This window comes from Geospiza fortis, unplaced genomic scaffold (genome assembly GCF_000277835.1).
Source record: "Geospiza fortis unplaced genomic scaffold, GeoFor_1.0 scaffold197, whole genome shotgun sequence".
Taxonomy (NCBI): Eukaryota; Metazoa; Chordata; class Aves; order Passeriformes; family Thraupidae; genus Geospiza; species Geospiza fortis.
The window spans coordinates 721,038-747,151 of record NW_005054538.1 but is presented as its reverse complement, the minus strand read 5'-3'; the positions used below and the strand labels follow the sequence as shown (position 1 = coordinate 747,151).

Sequence of the window (26,114 nt, the reverse complement as noted above, 5' to 3'; positions counted from 1 at the left end):
GGCAAGGTTATCAGGAGCAGCTGCTCAGCAGTTGCCATATGCTGGTCCCTGCAGTGGCCTTTTGGCCTCTGCAGAGCTCACATCATTTTAGACATCAGAAGGTCATGAAAGTCCATTTGCAAAATTGCTGCAAGGATGCATACCATCAGGCAGGCAGCTGGCATGCGTAACAGTAAGAGAAAAAAACCAGAAAGTTCAAAGTCCCACAGGGCACAAAACTTATCCCTGTAATGCTATGTTTAAAAAACCTGACATATTGTATTCTATGTATGTCATCAATACAAGAATGTACAAGTATGTTCTACAATTAGACTTGTAGAACATACTTACATCTCTCTTCTGAGGCTTACAGAAAGTCTCCCATAGAAAAGAGATGCTGAATACAAACCTTGCTATTGTCACAGTTATGCACGCAGAAGAGATATCTAAATAAGACACAGTACTCAATGCAATGCTTTGACAATGCTAGCAGTCAAGGCACTCACAAATACACACAAACACAGTGCAATCATTCATTCTGGAAACAATCTTCTTGCAGCAGCTGAAGACCTGTGGCCAGAGAAATGTTCGCAATTAATTAATAATCATGGCAGCAGCAAGGGAAATGGGGAGAAAAGTAGACCTGCAAAAGCAGACCTACAGTGTCAACCCCATATTTAGAAAAACAATCTGGGAGCATATTTACCTTCTCCCTGTTCTTGTGTCTCACATTATCCAATGCCCTCTTGCACAGATCACCATAGAAGTCTCCAAATCAGTATTTTTTACTAAACTCTTATAGCTTAAACCCACCTTGTCCAAGACTCAAGCCACCACACTTCAGTTTCTTGTGGCTGTAACACACAAGTATGCATATAGCCTATCCTGTCATTGCTGCATTAGAGTGATAATCTTCACCAAAGAGTTATAGCAAACAGGAGTGGTGCCTATGATGCATCAGCTGACTGAGGCATCACATTGGCTTAACTGCCAGCATGCTCAGGGGTTCCAAAACAAGAAAATTTATCTGTCAAAGACACCCACTGAGCCTGCCTCCTACAAGGAAGAAGTAAGATAACTACATCTGGAGGCTGTAATATGGACTCTTAACAGGATTCACATTTTCCTTCAGTCTACTGCAATGGCACAGATTATTAGTAACTCTACAAGCCTGCAATTCATTTTGTTATTACCGAATAAGCAAACAATACAAGTTAGAGCCAGCAGATCTTGCAGAAGAAACGGTGCAAATGTTAGGATTTCACCTTCAAAGACAAATATTTCTGTCCTTACTCAGAGAGAACTACCACTAACATCAGAAGGAAGGACTGCCATTAGCAGCAAAGGAGATTGGGAGCAGCAGCAGCACAAGATGGTCCTTAAAGTGGGAAACAATCAGTGGAATGGCATTTCCCCAGGAAAGAAAAGAAAAAAACCACCAACCTGGTAACAGGAAAATCCTTTTTCAAACCCCTTACTAAAGAGAGAAATGACTCACAAATGCCTTCCAGTCCTCTGCGATTTACTCTTACCTCTGTGATGTTTTCTTATATTTTCTCCTGCAGGAAAAGAACAAAATACAACTGAGATGAGAAGGCTTCACAGGCAAGGAGGAAAAGGAGAGGGTCAGAAGCAATTCAGGAGCAATTCAGTGAAGCAATTCAGGAGCAATTCAGCAACCACCACTAACCTCAGTTGTGGTTGCCACTAAATTCAGGAGAAAAAAATTGTGTTTGCTTGTATGCACATACTACTCTTTCTTGTGAGAAAGGGTTGTTGCAACTAGGAAAAAATATTTATTATTCTAAATGACTTAGCAGGAAGTCCAAGTGTCAGAAATGTACTTGTATTTACTAGTTGTAATATTTACATCTCTCATCCAACAGATAATTAAGATAAGTTCTGTGAAGTTCCCATTAACAAGGAGTAATGAAATGCATCCAACCATATTGTCTGTGGTCACTCAGAGGAAAACTCCAGTGGTTTTAGAACAGTCTCTCTCTAGAAAGAAAGTCTAGATCCTAGCAAGTTCTGTACTCCGACAAATTCCAGATACCACACCACCGAGCTTCACTTTGTTGCACCTGTCTTGAGAACTTACAGACCTTTAACCCAGGACTAGGAATGGCAAGTGCAGATAAGCATATAGGACCTCTTCTCTACGCCAATACTTACACCACATCAATTACAGCAAAGGCTGCAAACCTCTTACTTACCTCTTACTTATCCACCTCTTAACATGGTGGATTTTGTCTTCAGCAGCAGGCAATGACACAGGCTACCAATGCACAGAGTAAGGCAATACACAATAAGGCAATACATGCCTTTCTGTATAGCTGTCTATGTGGCTATACAGTTACCTGCAGGGGTGTATCAGCACTGTATGTTGTCTGTGAGCTGCTGTTTCTGCACCTGTTTCCAAAGGCTTTGCACAGAGGCTGGCAAAATATGGCAATTATTTACTTGAACTCAGCTCTGCTTTTATGTTCTAAAGTAAAACTAATGATAGTTAAACTTCACAAGTATTGAATTAAACAATATTCAATGTGGACTGTGATTTAGCAATACACTAACAGACATTCCCAACATTTTCAATGTTGTTTAACAAACAAATATTTTTAAAATAGATGCATGGCTATTAGCATCAAGTTTACTTTCATTTCTGATACTACTGTAGATGGAAAATTGTAGCTAGGGTGGGTCTAAGAAACCCAAACAAAGAGTAACTTTCTTTACAAAAAAGAAACATGGCAAAATGGAATGTAGTGCTATTTTCTACTTAACAAGAGCCATGAATAATGTCTCCTGACTGTAAAATGTTTCATCCAACAAATGTCTTTACAAATTGTACTTGTGGTTATACCCACTTCTATATTCTGACCATGCTGGAATCATAAAAATACTAAATAGCTACTTTAAAAATATTTTATTTGCAATTTACTGTGTGAAGAATTACTTATTCAAACTTGAAATTATGCAAAGGAGTAAAAGAGAAAATATTCATAGCAGTATCAAGTTTACAGCTTACTGACATTAAGAATGTTGACACATAAAAGCAGAAATGCAACTGGACAAATCTTATTCTATGAGAATTCTTCATTTTCATTTCAGAAGGATGAAAAGCAGAACTTTTGTTTTGAAGAATGTGTATTAGGAACTTTATACTCTGACAAATAAAAAATTTCATTATGTTTTCTGGCAAAAAACCTGCTGAAAAATAGGCCATCTGATTGGCCAGTCTAATGCACACTAATTAGAAGACTTTATTCCCAAGAAATACAAGTTTTTTTAAGTTTTAAAACGAAATTATTTGCAAGTTAATTTTTTCCCCTGAGAGGCTCTTATGGTTCATTCCAACACTGTCTGAACTAATTCAAATTTCATTGGTTAGTGACTTTCATATAATGTTATATAATGTGTTTCTCTTTCAGACACTTGAGTAAAGATAAAATTCATTAACTCCAGTCTTAGGGTGTTCTTTACATTTGATTAATAGCATGACTTTTCTGATCAGTTACACCTTTAATGTTCCTTTCATTCGAGAATACTTTTAATACATCAGAAAGCTGTACTATTACAGATGACAGCATTAGGAAAAAAAAGAATTGCCCAAGAAATAGAAATTTTTAAAAACTTATACACAGTTTTTTATTGTTGTTGTTGTTTTCACACCTGCAGTCTAATCAATTAAAATTTACATGCACCAAGTTAGTGACTGCTTTTCCAAGCACTGACTGAATTTGCAATTTACACTTGAAGAGAATATAACTAGAGGAACACTTGTCTATATATTCAATATCACTACTGCATGCATATGCTTTAAAAGGAACACCATTAGCAAATTCTGATATCCAGGAAAAAAATTCTGTATGCTTGAACTTCCAGCATCTCAAAAAACAAGGTCTAACAATGACACTCACCACATTATAAAAAAAATGGTGTTGGTAACATGTAACTTTTTGTAAATATAGTATTCAGTTTGTTTTTGGAAACACAGTGTCAACATCTATCTTCTTTATGGTTACAAACCACCACTTAGACAGGCCTTCCATTAAATGAGATCACTGGAAACAAAGGAATTAGAAATTACTTCTTTAATACCACAACCAGCATCAGACTGGCTTGAATCAGCAACCATGTGTGCATTAACAAGAGGAAACTGGACGGGGCTGGATTTAGATTTGGTCGGGTTTCCAGGTTTTTTTTTTTTGTTGTTGTTGTTTTTTGAGGTTGTTTTGTTATGAGCGGTTTTGTTTGTTTGTTTATTTAAAAATATATCTTGGGACAAGATATCTTGATTTATGTCCCCAGGATGCATCTATGAAGAGACAACTATCCATGAAATTGCTTTCAGCAGATGCTCTAGAATAAACCTGGAAACAGGCACACGTTCAGTCAAGCACAAGGGACTTCTCATTTTTTGAACAAACCCTCTTTCCCAGGAGAGAAAAAATGAGACAGATTTAAAGGAGGTAATGTTACAGCTTCCCACATCTGTGAGCCATCCTGTGCTCATGCCTGAAAAGAGGCTTATTGATATTACCAAATCTGTGTAAGTTCAGTTTTTCTCACTGCATCCGTCATGCTCGGACTGCCACATTCATTCAATTCCTTTTACTGGCTGTGGAATGTATTATTCAGAGGTTTATATTTAGCTTACACTAAAAAAAATTAATTAGAACAAAGTAGGGTTTTTTTTCATGCTGAAGAGAATTATCAAGTGACTCACGCTAGATAGACCCTATACAACCAGTGTAAACTAAAAGTAACTTCACAGAACTTAATACAGTTACACTTGCATGAGTATAGTATGAAGTGAGTCAGTCCTAGTCTAAGAAGGCTGCTAGAGCCTAATGGAAAAAAAAAAGTAGTAAGACACTTAAAGATAGATATTTTATAATTGAAGTGGTAGGTAAAATGAAATTTTTAAACTCAGAAACTATAAAGTTAACAAAAATATTGAGTCAACTACTTCAGTATCTTCTCTTCTGAGGATGAATCCTTCTTGTAACCAGAGAAATAAAAATAGCATACTGGCCCAAAATAAAATTAGGACAGATTTTTGAAGGCATTTAATCTTCAAAAAGATGTAGATTGTTATGCTGTGTGGCCACACAATTCCCATTGAAATAAATAGATATAAAAAATTTGTCTTTGTGCTTTGATGCCCATCAACTTCTTCACGGTTGTCTGTTCTCATGGTTATGCTTCTGATTTTGCCATTTAATTCCAGTGCAGCATCAGCCAATTTGCTTTTCCCTGTATTTTCCCTTCAGGCACTTTTCCATTAATTTATTATCTCTTCAGGGTTGTAGTTTTAGTCTATAGGGTTTTACACAGCAATTCATGACTTGAGCCCAAGTAACCCTACATTTGAGTTTTTGCAGAAATGCACCTGCCCTTCCTCTGCATCTAGGAACCTGGAAATGAAGAGAATATAATATAAATACACAAAATCTGTGCCTGCATTTAGTAGTGATGTTCACAGACCTTAGTCTTCTGAGACAGTTGAATGAGTCAACTGAGCACCTACAGAGAGAAGAGAGGACAGAGGGGTAGGGGGAATTAAACAACTGTCAGCCAACCTGGTTTTGCACCATAACCATACAACTCATAATATCAACTAGCTATATGAATTGCTATTTCACTCCTACACAGCCTCTGAAAAATCATCTAAACACTTAATGTTTTTTTACTCAAAATAGCGGTTCGGTTAATATGGTGTTATTCCACATTCATTCCACAGGGCTAGGTATTAATGGCACCTTTTCTGAATATGGATAAACCTGTGGATGGTGCAGAAGTAATAGAAGGATCTTTGTCTAGTTTCATCCTTGAAAATAAATACTAAAATTTGAAAGTTAATCTCACACTCTGCTCACACTCTGCTAGAGATTAGGGGCTATATCTGCCCTTGGAAAAAGGCTCTGCAGGCTTCTATCTTCACTGCAGTGATCAGACTTAGGCCACCAGCTGGTGGATGCATGATTGATGGCCTAAGGTACACGTATTTGAATGCAGATTACACTTTTCAATAGGCTGATACTTCCTAGCTCAGGGTGGGAAGTACCAGAAGAATCTCCTGAGGCTGCTGAGACAGTGGAATGGCTCAATTTTAAGGCTGAAGCTCACAATCAACACTCACAGTGGCTTCATCTAATGTGTTCTGTTTTGCTTTGTAGCAGGCACAGGGCCGGCAAGGCCTCCCTGGCAGTCAGCAGCCTAAGATAGGAAATGGCTAGTCATGATGACTGGAGCAAAAACCCCTCTTCTGCCCTCAGACCCTTTCTTATCTCTCTGTAAGACTATAGGTCATATTTGCCTCGACCCTTACCATTGGACAATTTCCAAAACTCCTAAACCCTATATAAACACCCTCCTCTGCCCAGCTCAGGAGAAGGAGCTGTCACTGATCCCCCTTTGCAGAAGCGGCCTATAAAGGACACCTCTGTGGAAATTCATACAGCGCTTCTCCTCTCTCTCCCTGTCTGCTGCTACAGCACTTAGCAAGCGAAGAGCTGAAATCACTAAAGAACTAGAAATCGCCTAAAAGCTGAGATCACTTAAGAGCTCAACTGCTTGCTAAGATTGCCTGCGGCTGGGAGTTGCCTGTGGGCCCAGACAGGTTGTGCTGAACAGGACCTCGCTATCCAGACCCATGCTGGGGGAAAACACCGAAAACCCAGCTCAGGACGGCAGTATTGCTTGGCCATTGCAATGAGTTCAGAGGGTACACACAGTTGGTCAAAGCAGTTGGATCTTTTGAAGTCCCTAAAACTCAGTGGCCTGTGCTCTCTTTGTACCACCAGTTGAGAGTGCACAAGCCTAGATCTAGCATAGCATGTGTTTTCAGGCTGGATCTGTGTTTCTTAGTGAAAAAGAGGGCAACAGCTTTTTAGCTTACCAATAGACAGGCAAAAAATAAATCTGCTACACTGTTTAAAAAGTTATTGCCAGCAGCTGCCTTGTATGTGGTGCCCTGCCACAGGTCTGCACCCCCACAGCCCAGCTGGCAGAGATGAGGACACTTCCGGGCATCAGTTGCCTCAGTTCAACCTTTTGGCTTAAACTGCCAACAATGGTGACATTCACAGAGATGCCAGATTTTGTACTTCCACATCTGAAATACACTCCTTAGTGCCCACTCTGCAGAGAAGAAGAACTACCAGTGCATTACCTCCTTCAGCTGATGCAGCAAGCCTTGTCAGAGCTTGTGTGCCATACCCTTAGTGTTGTCACTGACATTGTAAAGCATGATAAGAGAAAAGGGATTGTTCTTCCTGCCTAAGAGGATCATTTTGTAAAAGCCACTTCTTCAGAGGAACCTTGATTGTTTAGGAAAACAGTTGCCACAAGCTCTGGCAAGCTAAAATTAGTTGTTCATAGGCTCAAGGAGAAAGAGGTATTTTTCCTCCTATATTTAAAAAGCTTTATAATTAGCATCTGTAAGATATGAGGGGGAAGCTTAGTCTTCTGTTAACAGAAGCACACAATAATGTCCTTTAATAGTGGAATCCCACAACATCCATAGCTCACACAAGCTAGGGCTAATAGTCTCTGCTTCCCTGCAGGGCTCCTATGACCAACTCATTTAGAAAGAAAAAAGCCACCTTACTGGAGTGAAATATCCATGTCATAATACACACATTCTCTCAGGTCCTTTTCCTTTCTTTCCTGCCAGAAGTGGGTTTCTTGATATTAAAATTGGTATTAAGATAACACTACTAAAATCCTACTTTGTAGTTTAGCAAACCAACTGTAACATAAAGAATGAAATTTGGCAAGAGAGAAAAATGTCTGTCTGCAAGTCACATCTGGAAGATTTTTTCCTGCTCCTTTTTTACCCATTGGTGAATCTATGTTTTTTCTGAATGATCTCCTTCCACTACCTTTTTCTATAAGAGCCAACCACAATTCATGTTTACTGCTCTTGCCCCCAGGCCCTTCCAGCTAATGGGTCCAGAATTCCCACGATTTTCCCTTGGTGACCATGTCTAAACAAAAGGATTTAAGAGCATTTCCCAGCTCACAAGCTCAGGTGCCATCTCGTGTGTCGCAGTGGCGTAGCAGTATGGGGTAGGCATTGTCCCTCGGCACAGCACTCCAAAGGAGGCTGAGATCAAGTTGATTGATAGGATCACTTAAAATAAATTGAAAATCTTTCCCAGCAGCTCAATATTCTCAATCATGCAGTGCATTACCAAATAATCATCATCACCACAGGATTAGAGGTGCATTTATGTTACATTAACAAAGCCTATTTTAATAACCAAGTATAAATCAGCTCACAAAACCTCAATCTCACAGCACACACTACAGCATCAGGCAAAGCACAGGATCCCATGGGAGCCCTGACCAGAATTCAGAAATATGTTGAGATGACCAGACTTTACTAATGGTATAATACCACCAGTTTCTGACAGGTTTTTAATTCTTTAGTTTAAACAGAATTATGCCCTTTCTTGCTTTACTCACACTCCAGTCAATAACAAAAAAAAAAAAAAAATTCTGCCACATGGGCTGTTTATCAGAATATGCTAGGTTAAAAACAATACAATCTCAGAGACTATTAACAGCAGAGGAGAAGAAACAGTAAGAAGAAAGAAGGGTGAAGAAAGAAGGCAAAATTTCAGCTGATACTCAAAATTTGATGGAGGGTTATGTGGAATTTTTTTAAAAACAAAGGAAATAATTTTAAATTGGGCCCTGAACTATATGGGGACATTCTGAAATCAGGCAAGGATGAGGCAGTTGCTTGTCTCATTTGAAGTAGATTAGAAAAGCCTGTGTGCTCCAAAGTATGGGTATGCATGGTGAAGGTACAGAAAGAAAAGAAGCTCTCACAACTTGAAACTGGTAGAATTATTTCAATAGAAATGGAAACAAGACAGGTGAGCAACCCAACAAATCACAGTTAATAAATAATGTATGTAAGTAATTCAAAGCCAGAAAATAGAGTCTGATTTTGTCCAAGGAAAGTACTATTTTAATAAATGTTAGTTCATCTGGCTGACCATTGGATTTTAACAGTTTAACTACCAAGTTTTTTAAAAAGCAACAAAAAAGAAACGCACAGCTTTGTCTACAAAAATGATTGCAATCATTAGTACATATGATCAATTGATGTCTCTTGTTCTGCCTCTGCTTAGCTGTGACCTTTTGCCACTGTAGGGCTCTTAGAAACCGGTTTCCTACTTGCTCATTTCATGTGTAATATGTGTACTGAGTAGATGTTAATCATAGCTGGAAAGGCAATGAGTTTAAATTCTTCTTACAAAATAACCTCTGTGATCACAGTCAGTCAGGAATTTCTTCTGCAGTACAAGTTCAAGAGAGCTGAAATCCCTTCTCTACCATTTAGCAAAGAGTGAATAGAGCCTAGAGGTATTACAAATGGGTGTTATGGATACTATCTGAGTAGACTGAGTTTAATGATGTTATTATACTATATGCTGTCTTGAGACCGGATGATCTGTAATTGCACTTCATTTTTCACATTGAGTGCTGGACACCAGCTCCCTACCAAAGCAGGATTCAAGAATGGAGAGAGGGAAAGCAGAAGGGCGAAGAAGACTTGTAAGAAGGGAGCTGCTTTTGACATCTGTTCCTGCAGCTAATAAAGATACAACTGACTTGAACTATTTGGTACTACAAACTTGACCCATGTCTTGATCTTATCTCCCAAGGTGAGTGTAAAATCAACCCCCTACTGACCTTGGACAGGACTATATACAATTATAATTCTTTTATTGCAGCAGTAGTGTGACAGCTGTATTAGTTAAAGGTACCTTATTTTCCACTGACATAAAAATGATTGACATAATTGGTTTAGCTTCATTTCAATAAAGGACAATCATGGCTTGCTCAAACTTTGATAAATAACATCAGCTATCAGAAGAGGAAAGCTAACGTCAGTGTATTTTCCATGGCACAGTATGTATACAGAAAGAGAAGAAAAAGCAACATAGGAAAGGTTTACTTAATTGATCTGTATTGAATACTGTATGTTTAGGATGGTTTTGAGCAAGACAGTCTGTGAAAAATGCATATTTTATGATTGGCTTTTCATAAATATTAAAATTAATATTATATGTGGTATGTTAGAAAGTTATGCTGTATTAATTTTCTTAAGTGGTGTGTTAAATATACACACTAATATAAACTATGCTATGTAAGATACTTTTTAAAGAGAGGACCCCCACTGAGCTAGCAGCCACAGGACACCTAAATCTTTCAGAGAAAAAGAATTTATTGCTCTCTTATCAGAAGAAATTAACTTCCCGCTTCGCTCAGCCCTGAGGACGCCATTAGGATTCAGAGGAAGAAGTTGACACTGACCATAGAGAATCCTTTGTTTGAATGGAATTTATGCATCATATATGAGGTGTATGAATATGCAACAGGCCATTGATTTTAAGGGTTAATCCTCTGTTAACGTGTATCCTTTTGGGGGCTTATTTTGCCCAGAAAGAAGTACTCGAACTGTCCGTAACTCTTTGTTTTTATTGTCTTGTATTGTCCTAAATCCTAATTGTCCAAACTTTTATTACTCTAATTATATTACTGTTTTTATAACCATTTTATTACTATTAAAATTATAAATTTTTAAATTTTAAAAACAAGCTATTGGCATTTTTCACAGATCTGAGGTACAAGGATCTGCAAGGAGCAGATGAAACACTGCAGGGACAACTTAGTGCTTCAGCTGTATCACCAAAGTTTTCAGTACCACCAAATCAGAAGGGTAAATTCAAATTCACTAGTGAAATGGCTTTGTATTGGAAAATAGACCTGACTGGGCTTTTGGCTTCTCAACTACAAAAGAAGTTGTCAAACTTTGTCTTAAAAACTAAACATATGATTTCACTTATGTAGATTTTGTACATGGCCAGTACAACCACTGACATTTTGAGGTTCTTTCTCTGTATTTACTCAGTTTTTCATCATTGCAAAAGATGAAACAAAACAAGCAAAACCATAAACAAAGAAAACCAACCACAACAACTAAAAGCTCCTGCTATTGTATTTGATGTGGATTCAGTTGAAGAAAAATATGAAGTAAAAAGGAAAATTAGTCTGCTTCTGAAAATCTAAGCCTTTGAAAAAACGTGATCTACTGCTCATTCTGCTTTTTCACAGCACACAATTAATAAATTCTCTTGTAATTCATGCAAATCACATTCTCAAGAGAAGTGCAGGCTCATAATAAATAATAATATAATAAATTCTCTTGTACTTCATGCAAATCATATTCTCTAAAGAAGTGCAGACTCATGAAAATCCAGTTACAGGAAAGTATATTTCAGGGAAATAGAGTCCTATGGTATAAAAAGCCAATAGAGCAGTTCTCAGTATTCATCCTTTAAAAGTAAAAAAAATAGTCAAACCATTATAGTATATGGCCTTCACATATTTATTGTTGGAAAAATAGATATATATTTAGCCTGAGTTCTACTATCTAGCTGGCCACTACAAATTACTTAAGGAACTTTTAGCTTTGAAATTAGTAAAGGTGATGATCTGCAAAGTACAAGATGGTTAGTACTTCAACATGCTTATTCTGTAGGCTCTCCAACTGGAAGACAATGTGACACTTAGTGCACAATGAAATCAGAGGAGCCAACGGGGAAGAATACCTCCAGCTGCTGTTTGGAGCATAAATGTGCTTCACAGTATGTTTACATGGCAACAACTGATTGGGATGGAAACGAGTGGGATGCCCCTTCCTTGCTAGTAAAATGTCTCAGGAAAAGGAAATACACAGTCTTTACTGGGCATCCTTTAGCTATATTTAGCTGTTCATTTCACTAAGAAGAAAGTAATGAAAATGAATCAACAAGAAGTGTACTGGGAATAAGACAAAGCAGAACTTTGCAGAGCACATATATATGTAATATTGATGTGTCATGATGTATTATGAAGTACATAATACTGTGTAGCAGGCATTCCACTCTCCCAGTGGCAAAAAGCTGTTAGACCCTGAAAGAAACAAGCGTGTACTTTAATCATCACTACCATGTAAAACTAACGTATGCAGATCCTGTAGGAGCCAGCTGTCAGCTGTCCAGCTTTTCTTGTGCAGGATGGCTCTGTGATGTTATAGCATGCATGAAAATGGGGAGGGGGGAATCATTCTTCATACTCTGGGTGAAATATGAAGACAGGAAACATGGACTGGAATTACATCAGGCCAGACAAGCTGTTTGCGTAAAGTCACTAAACAAATTTACATTCAGCCTTAAGCTTGAGTAAATCTATTTGTTGCTATTTTTAGATCTAAATGTTGCTTGTTACTGTTTCTCCCTCCAATCTTCCTCCCCCCAAACACAACCTACCCCTTCTGTCTGTTAACAGACAGCTGGTGTGACGCAGAATTTTAAATCTCATGGGTTTGTGTCAGATCCTTTCCTGACTCTGGGTTACAATCTAAAACACTTGGATTACTGTTGAACAAGCCTAAACACTGGGAGAAAAAGTTTCTACACAAAGAGGCAGTGCTCCCTTTCAAAAAGAAGGTTCACTTCCCCATCCCCACCTCCAAACTTTCCCCTCCTTCAGCACCATGGTAGACTTTGAAAATTCTTCAAGCCTTTTAGCAACACTACTTTGTGTAGCTGTCCTAATAATGCTTCTTCACTAGCAGACCAGATATTAAATGTCACTCTTACGAAAATGCAACTTTTAAACTTCTCATGGAGAGCCAATGCTCTTTTTCTAGGCTTCTTAGAGCTCAGCACATCTTCAGGAACAGAGACTTTACAGAGGAAAGTAATGTGAATGATGATGGGTTTCTGGGATAGCTGCAAAAGTGTGTTTGCAGAGAAGTGGTTTCACAGAGGCTCCTATCTCCAAAACTGATGGTTGTAGCAGGGTTCATCATCTTTTGCAGGATGCCTGCTGCTTTGTTCACACCATTTCCGTATCACTACAAGATTATGTTCTGCAGAGAGTAAAGAAGGTTGCCCATCTTTTGTTCCTCCCTTCCCTAGGCATAAATGGCACAGATGTGATGGCACACAGCTGGCTCCACTGAAATAGACATGAGGGTAAAGGGAAGAAAGCGAGGAAAGTGAAGAGAGAGAGGTGACAGTACTGCCATTCGCAAGCTCAAAAACACTGTCTTGTGGTCCCAATATGGGAATATCTTGCCACACAGGAGGAAATTTTGGGAGAGAGAACTGGGATGGGCAGATGAAAAGGCAGATGGGAACAGGTGCTGAGCATGTACACAGAGAATGAAGGAGGCTGTGCAAGATCTTTATTTCTTTAGACCCTAACTCCATCCTGATACCAGCTGTCTCACAAGTATCTAGATGGCACAGAAACTATGGGGGAAGGAGTGAGATATGTCTTCAGAAGCCTCAGATATAAAGATGTATTTAAATAAGTCCTGTCCTTTCTGCATACCAGGTACCATGCTTGAGACAGCAAATCTAGCTCTTAAAAGTTTGCCTCCTGTAAGGACGAGTCAAGTTCCCTGCCCCTGGCTCAGAAGAGGAGCAGGTATGCCTTCATAAGGTAAATATGTTATTCAAACTGAAATTTGACATTTCACAGAATGTGAGGCTAGGTGGGACCATTATGATAATTTACTTCAAGTTATTCAGCAAATTTACATAACTCAGGAATTTCATTCTTCTCCATTTGCAAGATATTCACTGCAGTACAGCTAATTAGAAATAAGTCTTTTAGAGATTACTCAGCATTTATGCAAAAGCCTTTCTCAGGAAAGCACTTTGAAGACACCCCCTGTACATTATGAATTACCCCTACCCATCCAGTCAAACTGCATCCAAATCTGTAGGCTCTCTGCACATATAAAACTAGTGTAATGAGAGAAAGGAAAAATAACTGCCCAGACAGCATTAATGGAAACACATGGGAGGAAGAATTATGACAGATAGTACAACAAAAATGTGGCCAAGTACCAAATAAGCTCTTCCTTCCTCTAATGAAACAAAGCAATGGCCTCCTAGAGAAGACATCCTCATTCTTCTGAACAAGGACATGCTTAGAAGGTAATACAGAAGCAGTATTTTGGGCAGCAGTTGCAACCAGTGGGGTTCTCACAGAAACCAGACTTTCCTTCAAAGCCTGCACTAAAGTCTGAGAGATGCAAAAAATATTACAGATGGGTAATGAGCACATTTTCAAGCGCCTTTGAAAGCAGTCCTTGTCCCTGTGATTTTCAGCAGAACACAGAACTCCTAAAAGACTTGCATATATGTTGTGCTGTGAACTATTTCAATCTGGAAGGATATAAATCGAACAAGTGTTTACATGTGGGAATCCAAAGAACTCACAGGATTATCTCTTTTCCCACCATCACTTTTTTCTTATTTCTATTTTTAAAATGCTTCATCTGGTTGTCCTCTCCAACCTTTTTACGCATCAGTATGTTCTTTTGTAGATGACCTCAAGATTCTCCCTTCCCAGTCTCAATTCCCACAGCTTCCTCACTTTTTACTTTTCAAGCAAGTCTGAAAAAGGAGAGTTCTTCCATCTGGCTATAGCTGTCCCTGCTGCATCAATATATGTAGAGAAGTATATCTAAATTTTGTGTTCACACTCATTGCTTAACAGACATTAGTAACTGCTTATTACTACTGAATCCCTGAAAACCAGCTGCTCCACAAGAGGCGTGGGAGGAAGTGTGATCTGAGCATCATTTACAGCAACCATTTGAACTGCTCAGCCTTGCAAGGATGCTCTACTTCTGATCCTTGGCCCTTCCTGCCAGAGCCGTAGCTCAAGGGCACTGCATAGATTTAGTTGTTAAATATTGCATAGATCTTACATCCAACTTGTGCTAATCTTGGTGTTGAAATGAGCTTTGTGTCAAGCCAGGATTCATGCTACAGATGGATGTTGTGAAACTTTCTGTCTTGGCTAGGAGTTTTGTGCATGAGCAGTATCTATCTCTATTAGTGTAAGAAATCACTCCTAGTGATGACACAGCATATGACCCAAACAACACAAATAGCCATTCAGGATGTTTGTACATACATTGTTGTCAAACATTTCTATATGCATCTTAAAAACTAAACTGTCTCCTACATCTCTCTTGACAAGAAAGATCATGACAATCTTTTCCTGCTGCTTACCTAAGCTTGTGTGAACTGCTGCATCCCACATAACTGAGTGACAGGCATAGAAGCTCTCCCAAAGAAGGCATGTCAGACTACTGTGACATGAATTGGAATTCTTGGCAGAGACAAAGCCTTTCAAACCTCTCTGTGACAACCATATAGATCCATTTCTCACCAAGAACTCTGCACCTACCTTCTTGGCCAGGAAAATTCAAAAGTCTCCAATATCCACCTTATCAATTGTTTTGAAGAATCCTGAATTCACTGAAGTCAATTTGTTGAGTTAATTACAATGAGTTTTACCAGAGTTTGAGTTGCATTCTTGATCTATTGCAAATTTTAGTTCTGGTTTCTTTCTATCTGTAATCAACTTCAAATTTAATCTGCTTTTTGAATATCCAAGGCAGTTCCAAACAAATTTTGGGAAAGGTTAGGGTCTGCAGGAGAAAGGATTATTGCTTATCTACAATTCAGATTTAAGCACAACTCTGGGTGGAAAACTGTCAGAGGAAATTTTTGCACCACCATGGGGCTAAACTTTTCTTAAGCTATGAATTACTTAGAAAACCTATCTTTATCAAAGAAAACAAAGAAAACAAAGAAAAAACAAATTTAAAAAATAAATAAATGAAACAACCAAAAAAAACCAACAAACAACCCCCACCACACCAAAGACCAAGAACTGAAAACACATTGATATCAATGCTTTCTAGTACAGCACAGCTCAGGAGATCAGAAACAGCCTCATGAATCCTTATGAAACATGCCCTTCTAGACCAGCTCTGCTTTATCCAAATTCTCAGTATTTTGAGAACAATTTGCATTTGTAGAGGCTTCACTGTTTCTGTAGTATTTACTGGGTCACTGTGAACTTTAAGCTTTCCTCACCTACCAGCCAGGATAAGGGTCAGACCTTTTCTAGGATTTTGAAGAGGCTGAAGTGATTTTTGAAGAAACAAGACAAAAGGACTGAAACTGGAAAATTTTGTGTGAATTGCAGGAAGAAACAGAAACACATTAAATAAAAATCCTTTCAAGGTCTGAGTTGGATTTAATACAGTGTTTGAATCCATCAAAAGCTGTCAGATTAGGAGAGCACCTCTCCTCACAGCTTTTAAAACACACAGAGAGGATTTTTCAGTGATTTCTTCCACCAGGTTTTGCATCTTTCTGAATGGACTCCTATCCCACCAAGACAGTTTTTTAAAAGAATTCCAGATACAGACTCTTAATTTCACCTTGACTTAAGGTTTAAATTCATCTTTGTAAACATAATTTGTTTCATTTCTTGCAGGACTGCAAGCTTTATAGCAGTGATACTTGAAAAGCATTGAAATTAGTATTACAAAGGGAGACCCCTTCTTCTATGACAGATTGTGGTGTTTTTATTACTTTTGGGGCTTGGAATGAATGTATTTCATTTGTACTATCCTCAGAAGAATAAAAGCTCTTTTATAATTATGGAAAAAACCAAAGTACGTATTATTGCTTGGGCAACATTTTACTATTACAAACACAAACTCTTTTGTTACCTACAGGAATCATATATTGACTTAAGATTCAAAAGAAAGTCAGTCTGTCGAACAAAGCAACAGAAGGACTGTTGCAAAATGTATCAGTTTACTAAATAAATACAGCTGCAAACACCATCAATTTTAATTACTTTTTCTGAAGTTTCTGTTCTTCTACTTATTGGAATACATTCTCTCCTCTGTCCATTTGTCAGGCATGAGACTAGAAGGTGGCGACACTTCTCTTGTTCCCATTGCTCCTCCATGGACTATACCGCAGGTAGTATAAAACACGACTAACTTACGTTAGTCTACTGATAAAATTGGGCCCTTCTTCACTCTACATCAACAACAATATTATGGATCAACCAGACCCTGCCAAACTCTAAAACTAATCAAGATATCCATACCCACAGCTCATCCAAACCAGGAATTTCTAGGCTGCACTGCTGCCTCCAGCACATACCCAATATCCACTTTCTGACAAATAAGACTTTCCTAATCCTTCTGTGAACTGACAACCATAATGAAAGTGAAACATGGACCTAAGGTGTCTACAGAGAGGTTTTCTAACATGGTTCTTTGACATATAATTCCTCACTATGTCCATCAAGAAAGCCAAATGAGAAAAAAGGGTGGCAGCAGTTGCATTTAAATATGATTGAAGGTAGCTCTGTTCTGCTCTCAGGGCAAACAGGGCTTCAGTTTAAACCTAGAAACTCAGGACCTTCAGGAGGACTGAAACCAAGGCCAAAGAAAGCCTTTGGGACTCTCTCACCTCCAGAAACTAACTAACATATTCTTATTTTCCACTTGAAATCCAATGTATTTACACACTTCCTAACAAAGTGGTATTTTCTGATGGACTTTTTTAAACCCTAGTGTTTTCTGTGAGCTAAAATATTGAGGGACAAAGTCCATGATGTAGAGTGTGCTTCTGGAATTGAAGAGTTCTCTGCTTTCCTGTTTATGATGGCCACATAAATAAAATTTAATCAGATCAGTATGCTGTCACAGGTAGAACCAGCTGTTCCCTATGTGACATTTTGCAACTAAGAAATTCTAAAAATATTGTAAAGCACATACAGATAAGACAGTGAAACAGGTAACTCAGCAGTGGCACTAACACTTGCCAGATCATTTTCAGTTGCCAAAGCTCATCTTTTTTCAATGAAATCAGTTGTTTTTTCATCATTTACTTCAATAAAAAGTTGGTCTTATGCAAGATCTATCATTGGGACCTCTTCACTGTTGACAGGATGCAGGGTGCTTTGCAGAGGAAGCTAAGGATATGCCATAAATGCTGATTATTGTTCCAGATTTTCAGCAAAAGCATGAAGTTTTCAAAGGCACTGCTTTACGTGTGTCTATACCTTATCTGCCCATCAAATTTCTTAGTGAGTACAATTTCAAGCATCCCATTCATGTCACAGTTCAGAGATTGCTGTTTGTTATCACAGAACGGTTTGGGTTGAAAGACTCTAAAGATCATCTAATCCAACCTCCCTGCCATGGGAGATATAAAGTAGATATCGGCATATGTAGATATATACCTAGACCAGGTATTCAAAGTACTGTCCATCCTGGCTATGAACACTTCCAAGGATAGTGTGTCCACAACTTGTCTGTTCCATTGTTTCACCATTCTCATAGAGAAGAATTTCTTCCTTGTAACTAAACATTCTCTCTAAAAGTTTAAAGCCATTACCCCTTGCCCCATCATTACACGCCCTTGTAAAAAGTCACTCTCCAGCTTTCCTGTAGACTTACTGGAAGGCTGCTATAAGGTCCCCCTGGAGCCTTCTCTTCTTCAGGCTGAATAACCCCAATTCTCTCTGCCTGTCTTCATAGGAGACATGCTCCATCCCTCTGATCATCTTCATGGCTTCCTCTGGTGCTCCAGCAGTCCTTCTGATATTGTGGGCCCTAGAGCTTGATGCTGTGCACCAGGTGGGTCTCACAACACCTGGATATAGCTTGACAGAGATTTTGTGAGTTCTGAAGAGCAAAGGAGTCCAGGAATGCTGTATGTGCTTTAAAATGGATTGTTAAATATTCAGGAGCAGGCTGTCTCCATGTGTATAAAGATAAGTTGTCAGGGAAAAAGACCACTCTGGTTAAACAGAGAACTTATGCTTGACCTTAGGAGGAAAAAAATAGAATATATGACCTCTGGAATGAGGGTGAGGTATTTTGGGAGGACTACAGGGATGTTGCAGGTCATGTTGGAAGAAGACTAGAAGGGCCAAAGCCTAACTAGGACTTGATTTGGCCACCACAGTTAAAAACAACAAATATACTGGCAGCAAACCGAGGGACAAGGAGTGTCTCCGTTTGCTGAATGCAGAGGGTAGTATAGTGACAGGGGAAAGGCAGAGGTACTTAATGCCTTTTTTTTACCTCAGTCTTCAGTATCAAAACTGGTTGTCCTCAGGATACCCAGCTCCCTGAGCTGGAAGTTGGTGGTCAGGAGATGAGTGAAGCCCCCATAACCCAGGAGAAGATGGTTAGTGATCTGCTATGTAAATTACACACTCACAAGTCTGTGAGTACACCCCAGAATAATGAGAGAACTGCAAAAGAACTTGCCAAACCACTTTCAGTCATCTGCCAGCAGTCTTGGTATCCTGGCTTCATCTAGGATGGTGTTAATTTCAGGGGCTATTAAGAGTGCGGTTTTAGATTCAGAATGAGAATGGCATTGATAACACACTGACATTTTGGGGTTTTCCCAAGTCATGTTTATCATAAGGATTTTTTTCCCCGTTGTCTCATGCTTTGCCAGTGAGGAAGTAAGCAAAAGAAATTGGGAGAAGCATAGCTGGGACAGGTGACGTAATCTGACCAAAGAAATATTCCATATCATATGACATCATGCTCAGTATATAAAGTGAGGGAAAGGAGGAATGGGGGACATTTGGAGTGATGGCTTTTGTCTTCCCAAGTAACCATTATATGTGATGTGGGCCTGATCTCCTGGAGATGTCTGAACACCTGCCTGCCTTTGGGAAGGAATGAAATAATTTCTTGTTTTGTTTTGCTTCTGTGCCATGGCTTTTTTTTTTTCTCTATTAAACTTTTATCTCAACTCATGAGTTTTCTAGCTTTTGCCCCTCTAATTTTTCCCTAATCCTGCTGATGTGGGGAGTAAGCAAGTGGCTGTGTGGTGCTTGAATGCTGACCAGGGTTAAACAAAACACCTGGTTTACCAGACAAGTCCTAGCTGACTGGAAATTAGTAAATGTAATGTCCATCTACAACAAGGGTCAGAAGGATGGTCTGGGGAGCTACAGGCCTATGAAACCTAACCTTTGTTCCAGGCAAGGTTATGGAAGAGATTATCCTGAGTGCCATGACATGGCACATGCAGGACAACCGAGGGATCAGGCCCAGCCAACATAGATTTATGAAGGGCAGGTCCTACTTGATGAATCTGATCTCCTTTTACAACAAAGTGATCCACTTAGTGGAAGAAGGCTGTGTATGTAGCCTCTCTAGACTTCAGTGAAGCATTTGACACCGTCTCTCGGAGCATTCTCCTAGAAAAACTGTCTGTTCACGGGTTGGATGGGTAGGCTCATTGGCAGGGAAAAAATGGATAGATGGTAGGACCCAGAGACTTGGAGCTAAATCCAATTGCTACCTGTGTTCCCCGGGGCTCACTTTTGGGCTGGTCCTGTTAAACATCTTTATTGATGACCTGGACCTGGGGATTGAAGGCACCCTCAGTAAATTTGCAGAAAACAGTACATTGGGTGGGAGTGTTGATCTGCTTGAGGATAGGAAGGCTCTGCAGAGAGGCCTGGATGGACTCAATCTAGGGGCTGAGGACAGCAGCATGATGTTCAATAAGGTGAAGTTCTGGGTTCTGCACTTAGGTCACAGCAATCCCATGCAGCCTTACAAGCCTGGGGAGAAGTAGCTCAAGAACTGTTCAGCAGAAAGGAGTGTGGGGGTGCTGGTTGACAGCTGGCTCAACATGAGCCAGGAGTGTGCCCAGGTGGCCAAGGAGGTAAATGGCATGTAAATGGTAAATGATAGATGGCCTGAATCAAGAATAGTGTAGCCAGCAGGACTAGGGAAATGATCATCCCCCAGTACTCAGCATTGGTTCTTGAGTACTGCATTCAGTGATGGTGCCTCACTTTAAAAAGGACGTTGAGGTGGTGGAGCCTTTCCAGTGAAAGGCAAGGTCATGAAAGGTCTAGAAAACATGTCTTATGAGGAAGAGCTGAGAGATCTGGATTTGTTTAGTCTTGAGAAGAGGAAGGTCAGGGGGAACTTTATTACTGTATAACTACATGAAAGGAAGTTGTAGTGAGGTGGAAGCTGGTCTCTCCTACTGTGCCTGCAAAGAGAGAACCAGAGGAAAGGACCTTAAGATGAGACACTGGAGATTTAGATTAACTTTTTTTTTTTTTTAATTTTCACTGTTAGGCTGGTCAGGCATTGGAAAAGGTTGCTCAGGAAGGTGGTGGAATCACCATCCCTGGAGGCCTTTAAGAAGTGTCTGGATCTGGCACTGGCTGATATGGTTTAGTGGTTTAGGGCTACAGTGGTAATGCTGGGTTGATGGGTGGACTTGATGAACTCAAAGGTCTCTTCCAACCTTGATTCTATGAGAGTAACAACATGAGGAAAGACTGAGACTGCAGAGATTTATTATGTACTTAGCAAGTCAACCCCAGCAATTGGGAAGAAGGTTAAAGCCCATTTTCTCTCCTTTCCTCCTTCAATGTGTAAATCAGAGCAGGGAACCAGCAGATGCCAGTGTTGATGTACCACTACTGTAATAGCTAAAAAAGTGGTGTTTTATGGCATAAAAGCAACGAAAATCAAACCAAAAATACCTGCAAGCTGCATCTTCAGCTTCCACAAACTAGCACATCTTTACTGAAACTCACAAAGCTCTTTGAATACGTGCCTCTGCATTCTTCTTTGTCCTCAGATGCAACATCTAATCCTAGTGTTGAAAAGGGCTTCAGTGCTTTCTCTGTTCTTAAGAAATCAGCAGGCAACTGAAGTCACTTCATGAAGCTTTAAGAGTTGTAAGTAGCAGATGGATGTTTAAGTCTCACAGCTAGGGTTCCAAGTGCTAAAACAAGAATTCCCCAACACAGCCACCACTGCCCATACCTCCACAGAGAAAAAATCAGCTTGAAAAGCAATCATGCAATTTTGAAACCATATGTTTTGAAATAAGGTCTCCACTGCTAACACTGACCTGTAAGGGACTCCCACCTAATCTTAATTGATACATTTTGCAGAACAGAAGGTTTCGATCTTAGCAGCATTTTTAGCAACCACTAGAGTGTGGAAGGAAGACTAACATGTAATTGCTTGGAGTCCTACTGAAGTTTTGGCTATACTTTGTATGGTGTCCAAGTCCAGAGCTGAATAATGCATGTCTGAATAAAAGACTGTCTTCTGGACAATATCAATGAAGCAAGGGGAATAGAACAGAGCAAAAGACTCAAGATATTTTTCTGGCAGCAGCAGCTACTGAGAGCATTAAGCAAACAATCAACACATCCCTGAGAAACATTTCTTGCAGGGTGAGGACTGCTTAGGTAAAAGGGGAAACTGATTAAAGGCAGGCCCAGCCTCATGAAACAAAGTGCAGAGGCAGCTGGCAGCCCATCAGCAGCCAGGGAGTGAAAGTTCTGTGTGATGACACTCAAAATAAACTGTTCCACAACCTTATCTGGTACAGAGGTCAGGCTAACTGGCCTATAATTGCCAGAATCCTCGTTCCCACCCTTTTTATGAATGGCTGTCACATTGGTCAGATTCCAGTAATCGGGAACCTTGCCCGTGAACCAGGACTGCTGGTAAATGAAGGAGAGCAGCTTCACAAGTTCATCTGCCAGCTCCCTCATCACCCTGGGATGGATCCCATTTGGTCCCATGGATTTATGAATAGCCCAGATGCTTAGGAGTTCTCTGACTGCCTCCTCTTGGATAATGGGGGGACCATTCTGCTCCCTTATATCATCAAGCAACCCAAGAGGACAGTTATCCTGAGGGCAAGTCTTCTCACTAAAAACTGAGACAAACAAAGTGTTAAGCACCTCTGCCTTCTCATCTAAAGTAACAAAGTTCCCTTCTGCATTTAGTAAAGAACAAAGGTTAGTCTTACCCTTCCTTTTACCATTCATATATTTATAAAAACGTTTTTTGCTATCTTTTATGAAAGTCACCATTTTAAGTTCAAACTAAACTTTAGCCTCCCTAATTTTCTTCCTACATACTCTAGCAGCCCTCTTAAATACTACCTGAGAAACCCAACCCTCCTTCCACAAACTTTTTCCTGAGTTTCTCCAAAATCTCCTTGCCCATCCACCCTGGACATTTGCCTTGCCGACTTGTCTTTTGGCACATAGGGACAATCTGCTCCTGTGTCCTCAAGATCTCCATTTTGAGGCACACCCACCCTTCCTGAACTCCTTTATTTTTAAGGATTATTTCCCAGACAACTCTCTGAATAAGTTTCCTGAATAAGCCAAAGTCTGCCCTCCAAAAGTCCAGTGTAAAAGCCTTATTAATGTTCCTCTTGACTTCATCAAATATTGAGAATTTTATAATTTCATGATCACTATGCCCCAAGCGGTCTCCAGCCACCACATCTCCCACCAACCCATCTCTATTTACAATGAACAGATCTAACATAGCCCCTCCCCTGGTGGGCTCACCCACCAGCTGTGACAAAAAGTTCTCCACAAACTCTAAAAATTTCCTGAACTGTCTCTTTTCAGCTGTACTGAGTTCCCAATAAAAGTATGGCAAGTTGAAATCGCCAACAAGGGCTGATGATTCAGAAACATTCTCCAGCTGCTTATAGAATGAATTGTCCACCACTTCTTCCTGGCTGGGTGGACAATAACAGACTTCCAGTAGGATGTCAGCCTTATTGGCCTTCCCCCTAATCCTTACCCATAGACATTCAACTTTCTCATCATTGGTTTCAATACCTATGGCATCCCTAATATCAAGGGCCACCCCTCCATCTCTTCTCCCTTTCCTGTCTCTCCTGAAGAGCTTGTAGCCATCCACTGCAGCACTCCAGCCATGTGAGTCATCCCACCATGTTTCTATGATGGCAATTACATCATAGCTCCATGGCTGCACCATGGCCTCCAGGTCTTCTTGTTTGTTGCCCATGCTGCACCCATTAGTATACATACACCTCAGCTGGGCTGCTGATATTGCTCCTAACTCAGGCTTATCACCTTTGAGCCTGATTCCAGAGAGACCAGCTACATTCCCTTCCCCCTTCAAACCTAATTTAAAGCCCTCTCAAAAAGTTTGGCCAGTTTACAAGCTAAAAACCTTTTACCCTTAACAGAGAGATGGAGCCCATCTCGTTCCAATAGGCCAGGTGCCGTAAAAGATGCCCCATGATCAAAAAGTCCAAAATTCTGCCAGTGGCACCAACTCTTGAGCCACTTATTGATAATGTGAGCTCTCCTACTCCTTTCACCATTTTTCTCAGCCACCAAAGGGACTGAGGAAAAGGCTACCTGTATGCCTGCCTTATCAATTACTTGTCCCTGTGCCCTAAAGTCCTTTTTAATTGCCCTGACACTCCTGTTTTCAATCTCATCATTGAGAGCCTAGAGTATCAGCAGTGGGTAGTAATCAGAGGGCTGAATCAGCCCAGAAAGTCTCTAGTAATATCCCAGACCTGGGCCCCAGGGAGGCAGCAGACTTCTCTGTGGGGTGGGCCCTCTGTTCCCCTTAGAAGGGAATCCCCCACCATGATTACCCTTCTTTCCTTTTTGATGTTAGAGGTGGTAATCCTTCTCACAGATGAGTCATAATCTGGAGATTCACTGTGCAGATAATTTTCTTCTAAATCATCTGGCTGACTCTCCAACCAGGGATTCGTACCTATTCTAAGTAGCACCTAGCTTGGGAGTTGGGGTAGGGAGGAATTTTTATTATTACCTCCTCAAGTAGGTACCCACTTCCACTCCCCTTCATCTACCAGGTGACCTTTTATTGTCTGAGAGCGAGAGGCATGAGAGTCCTCTAACTCTTGGTGGGCTTCCTTCAAGGATGGAAGGGCTGAACTCCACCAATCTGTTTCCCTTTCACTTTCCCTGATACTCCTTAGTCTTTCAACTTCATCTCTAAGCTCAGCCACCAGTGAAAGGAGATTGTTCACCTGTTCATACCACAGGCAGGTTTCCTCTGCAATGTCTCTTGAAACCACTGATAAGCTCAAACAGTCCACACAGACAGGTCTGGACAGACGTATCCTTTTTGGAGGGTTCCACCTGATTACATACACTCATATTAACTACAATTTTTAATCGTGTACAAACCATTACTACCAGAAATGCTAAAACCTACCAATCAACAAAAATGCCATGCACAACCCACAGTAAACCTTACCAGCAAGAAATCCTACAACTGTGACTGCTCAAACTGCTTCACAAACTGCTGTGCTACACCCTCAGAGCTGTGCCCTGCCCCTGTTTGCCTGCCCTGGGTCACTGCACTCTCCAGAGGCCTCTTTTAATCAGCCCACTACTCAAGAGATGGAGGAAGCCCCGCCCCAAACATGGTGACCCTCAAGCACACAAGGAACACACCTGCTCAGCATTCTCACAAACAGCCACTCAGTGATAGAGGAAACCCCACTCCAGTCCTGCATGGCCCTCAAGCACAAGGAATATACCTGCCCAGCATTCCCACAAAAAACCACTCAGTCAGGTAGAATCCAAATCCACATGCTCCTAAACACTATATTAAACAGAAATTAAATAAATCCCAATAGAGGGTTTGTTTTGTGTGACTCTTCTATTAGGAAGGCTCACAAGACAGGTGTCATCTACTTTGATTAGGTTCCTTCACAAAACAGGCTTCCTGGAATGATGCTTTGAAAGAAACACGTTAATGCATGTCTCTTGTATTGCTTAAAGTCCTACAGAAGTTTTGGCTATGCTTTGCAAAACATACCATAGTTGCTCGCACAAAATAACACCCAAAAAGCAACTCAAGTTTAACTTGAACCCATTTGTTTTCAACTATTGGCCCACCCTTCCTTCATTTCTTTTGCTTCTGCTGTTTCCAAGCCTCCTTGGTCCCTTCCCCCCTACCTTTCTCTTGAGGGCTGAAATTTTAATAACTCTAACATGTGAGGCTGAAGGAAAAAACCAAACATAAACAGTTCTGAACACAGGAAGGGTTGTAGTTTAATGTGGTAACACTCCTCTTTGTCATAGGTAAGAAATTATGGGCAAATGGTTGACAGGATTTTACATACTGAGAATATGAAAAACACCAGAAATTGTTTCCAAATAAGCTAGGCAGACACTATAACTTTTTCTTTTCTGCAGTGCCAAGTTCTTTAAGTACAGATATTTTTTCTACTCAGGAGGCAGTATACTGTCATCTCATGGCAAGTCAGGCTTAACATATAAATTAATAAGTACAATCCAATCAGTGGAAGATGAATTTGCTGCCATTACAAATGCTATTGGAAATGTTTTCCAGTTGTGCCTTCACTCTCTATTTTTGTACTTATGCA

At 40.1% G+C, this 26,114-nt stretch overlaps 1 protein-coding gene across 1 annotated transcript in view; it reads right to left on the bottom strand.

Moving 5' to 3' along the window:
* LOC102032521 (calcium/calmodulin-dependent 3',5'-cyclic nucleotide phosphodiesterase 1C) overlaps positions 1 to 26,114 on the bottom strand; it is a gene marked incomplete at its 3' end in the record, with an annotated part of 110,056 nt that overhangs the window by 83,407 nt on the left and 535 nt on the right. The window contains exon 2 of the mRNA XM_005429308.2: positions 1,512 to 1,538. Coding sequence (XP_005429365.1) covers positions 1,512 to 1,538 — 27 coding nt within the window. The remainder of the gene's footprint in view (positions 1 to 1,511; positions 1,539 to 26,114) is intronic.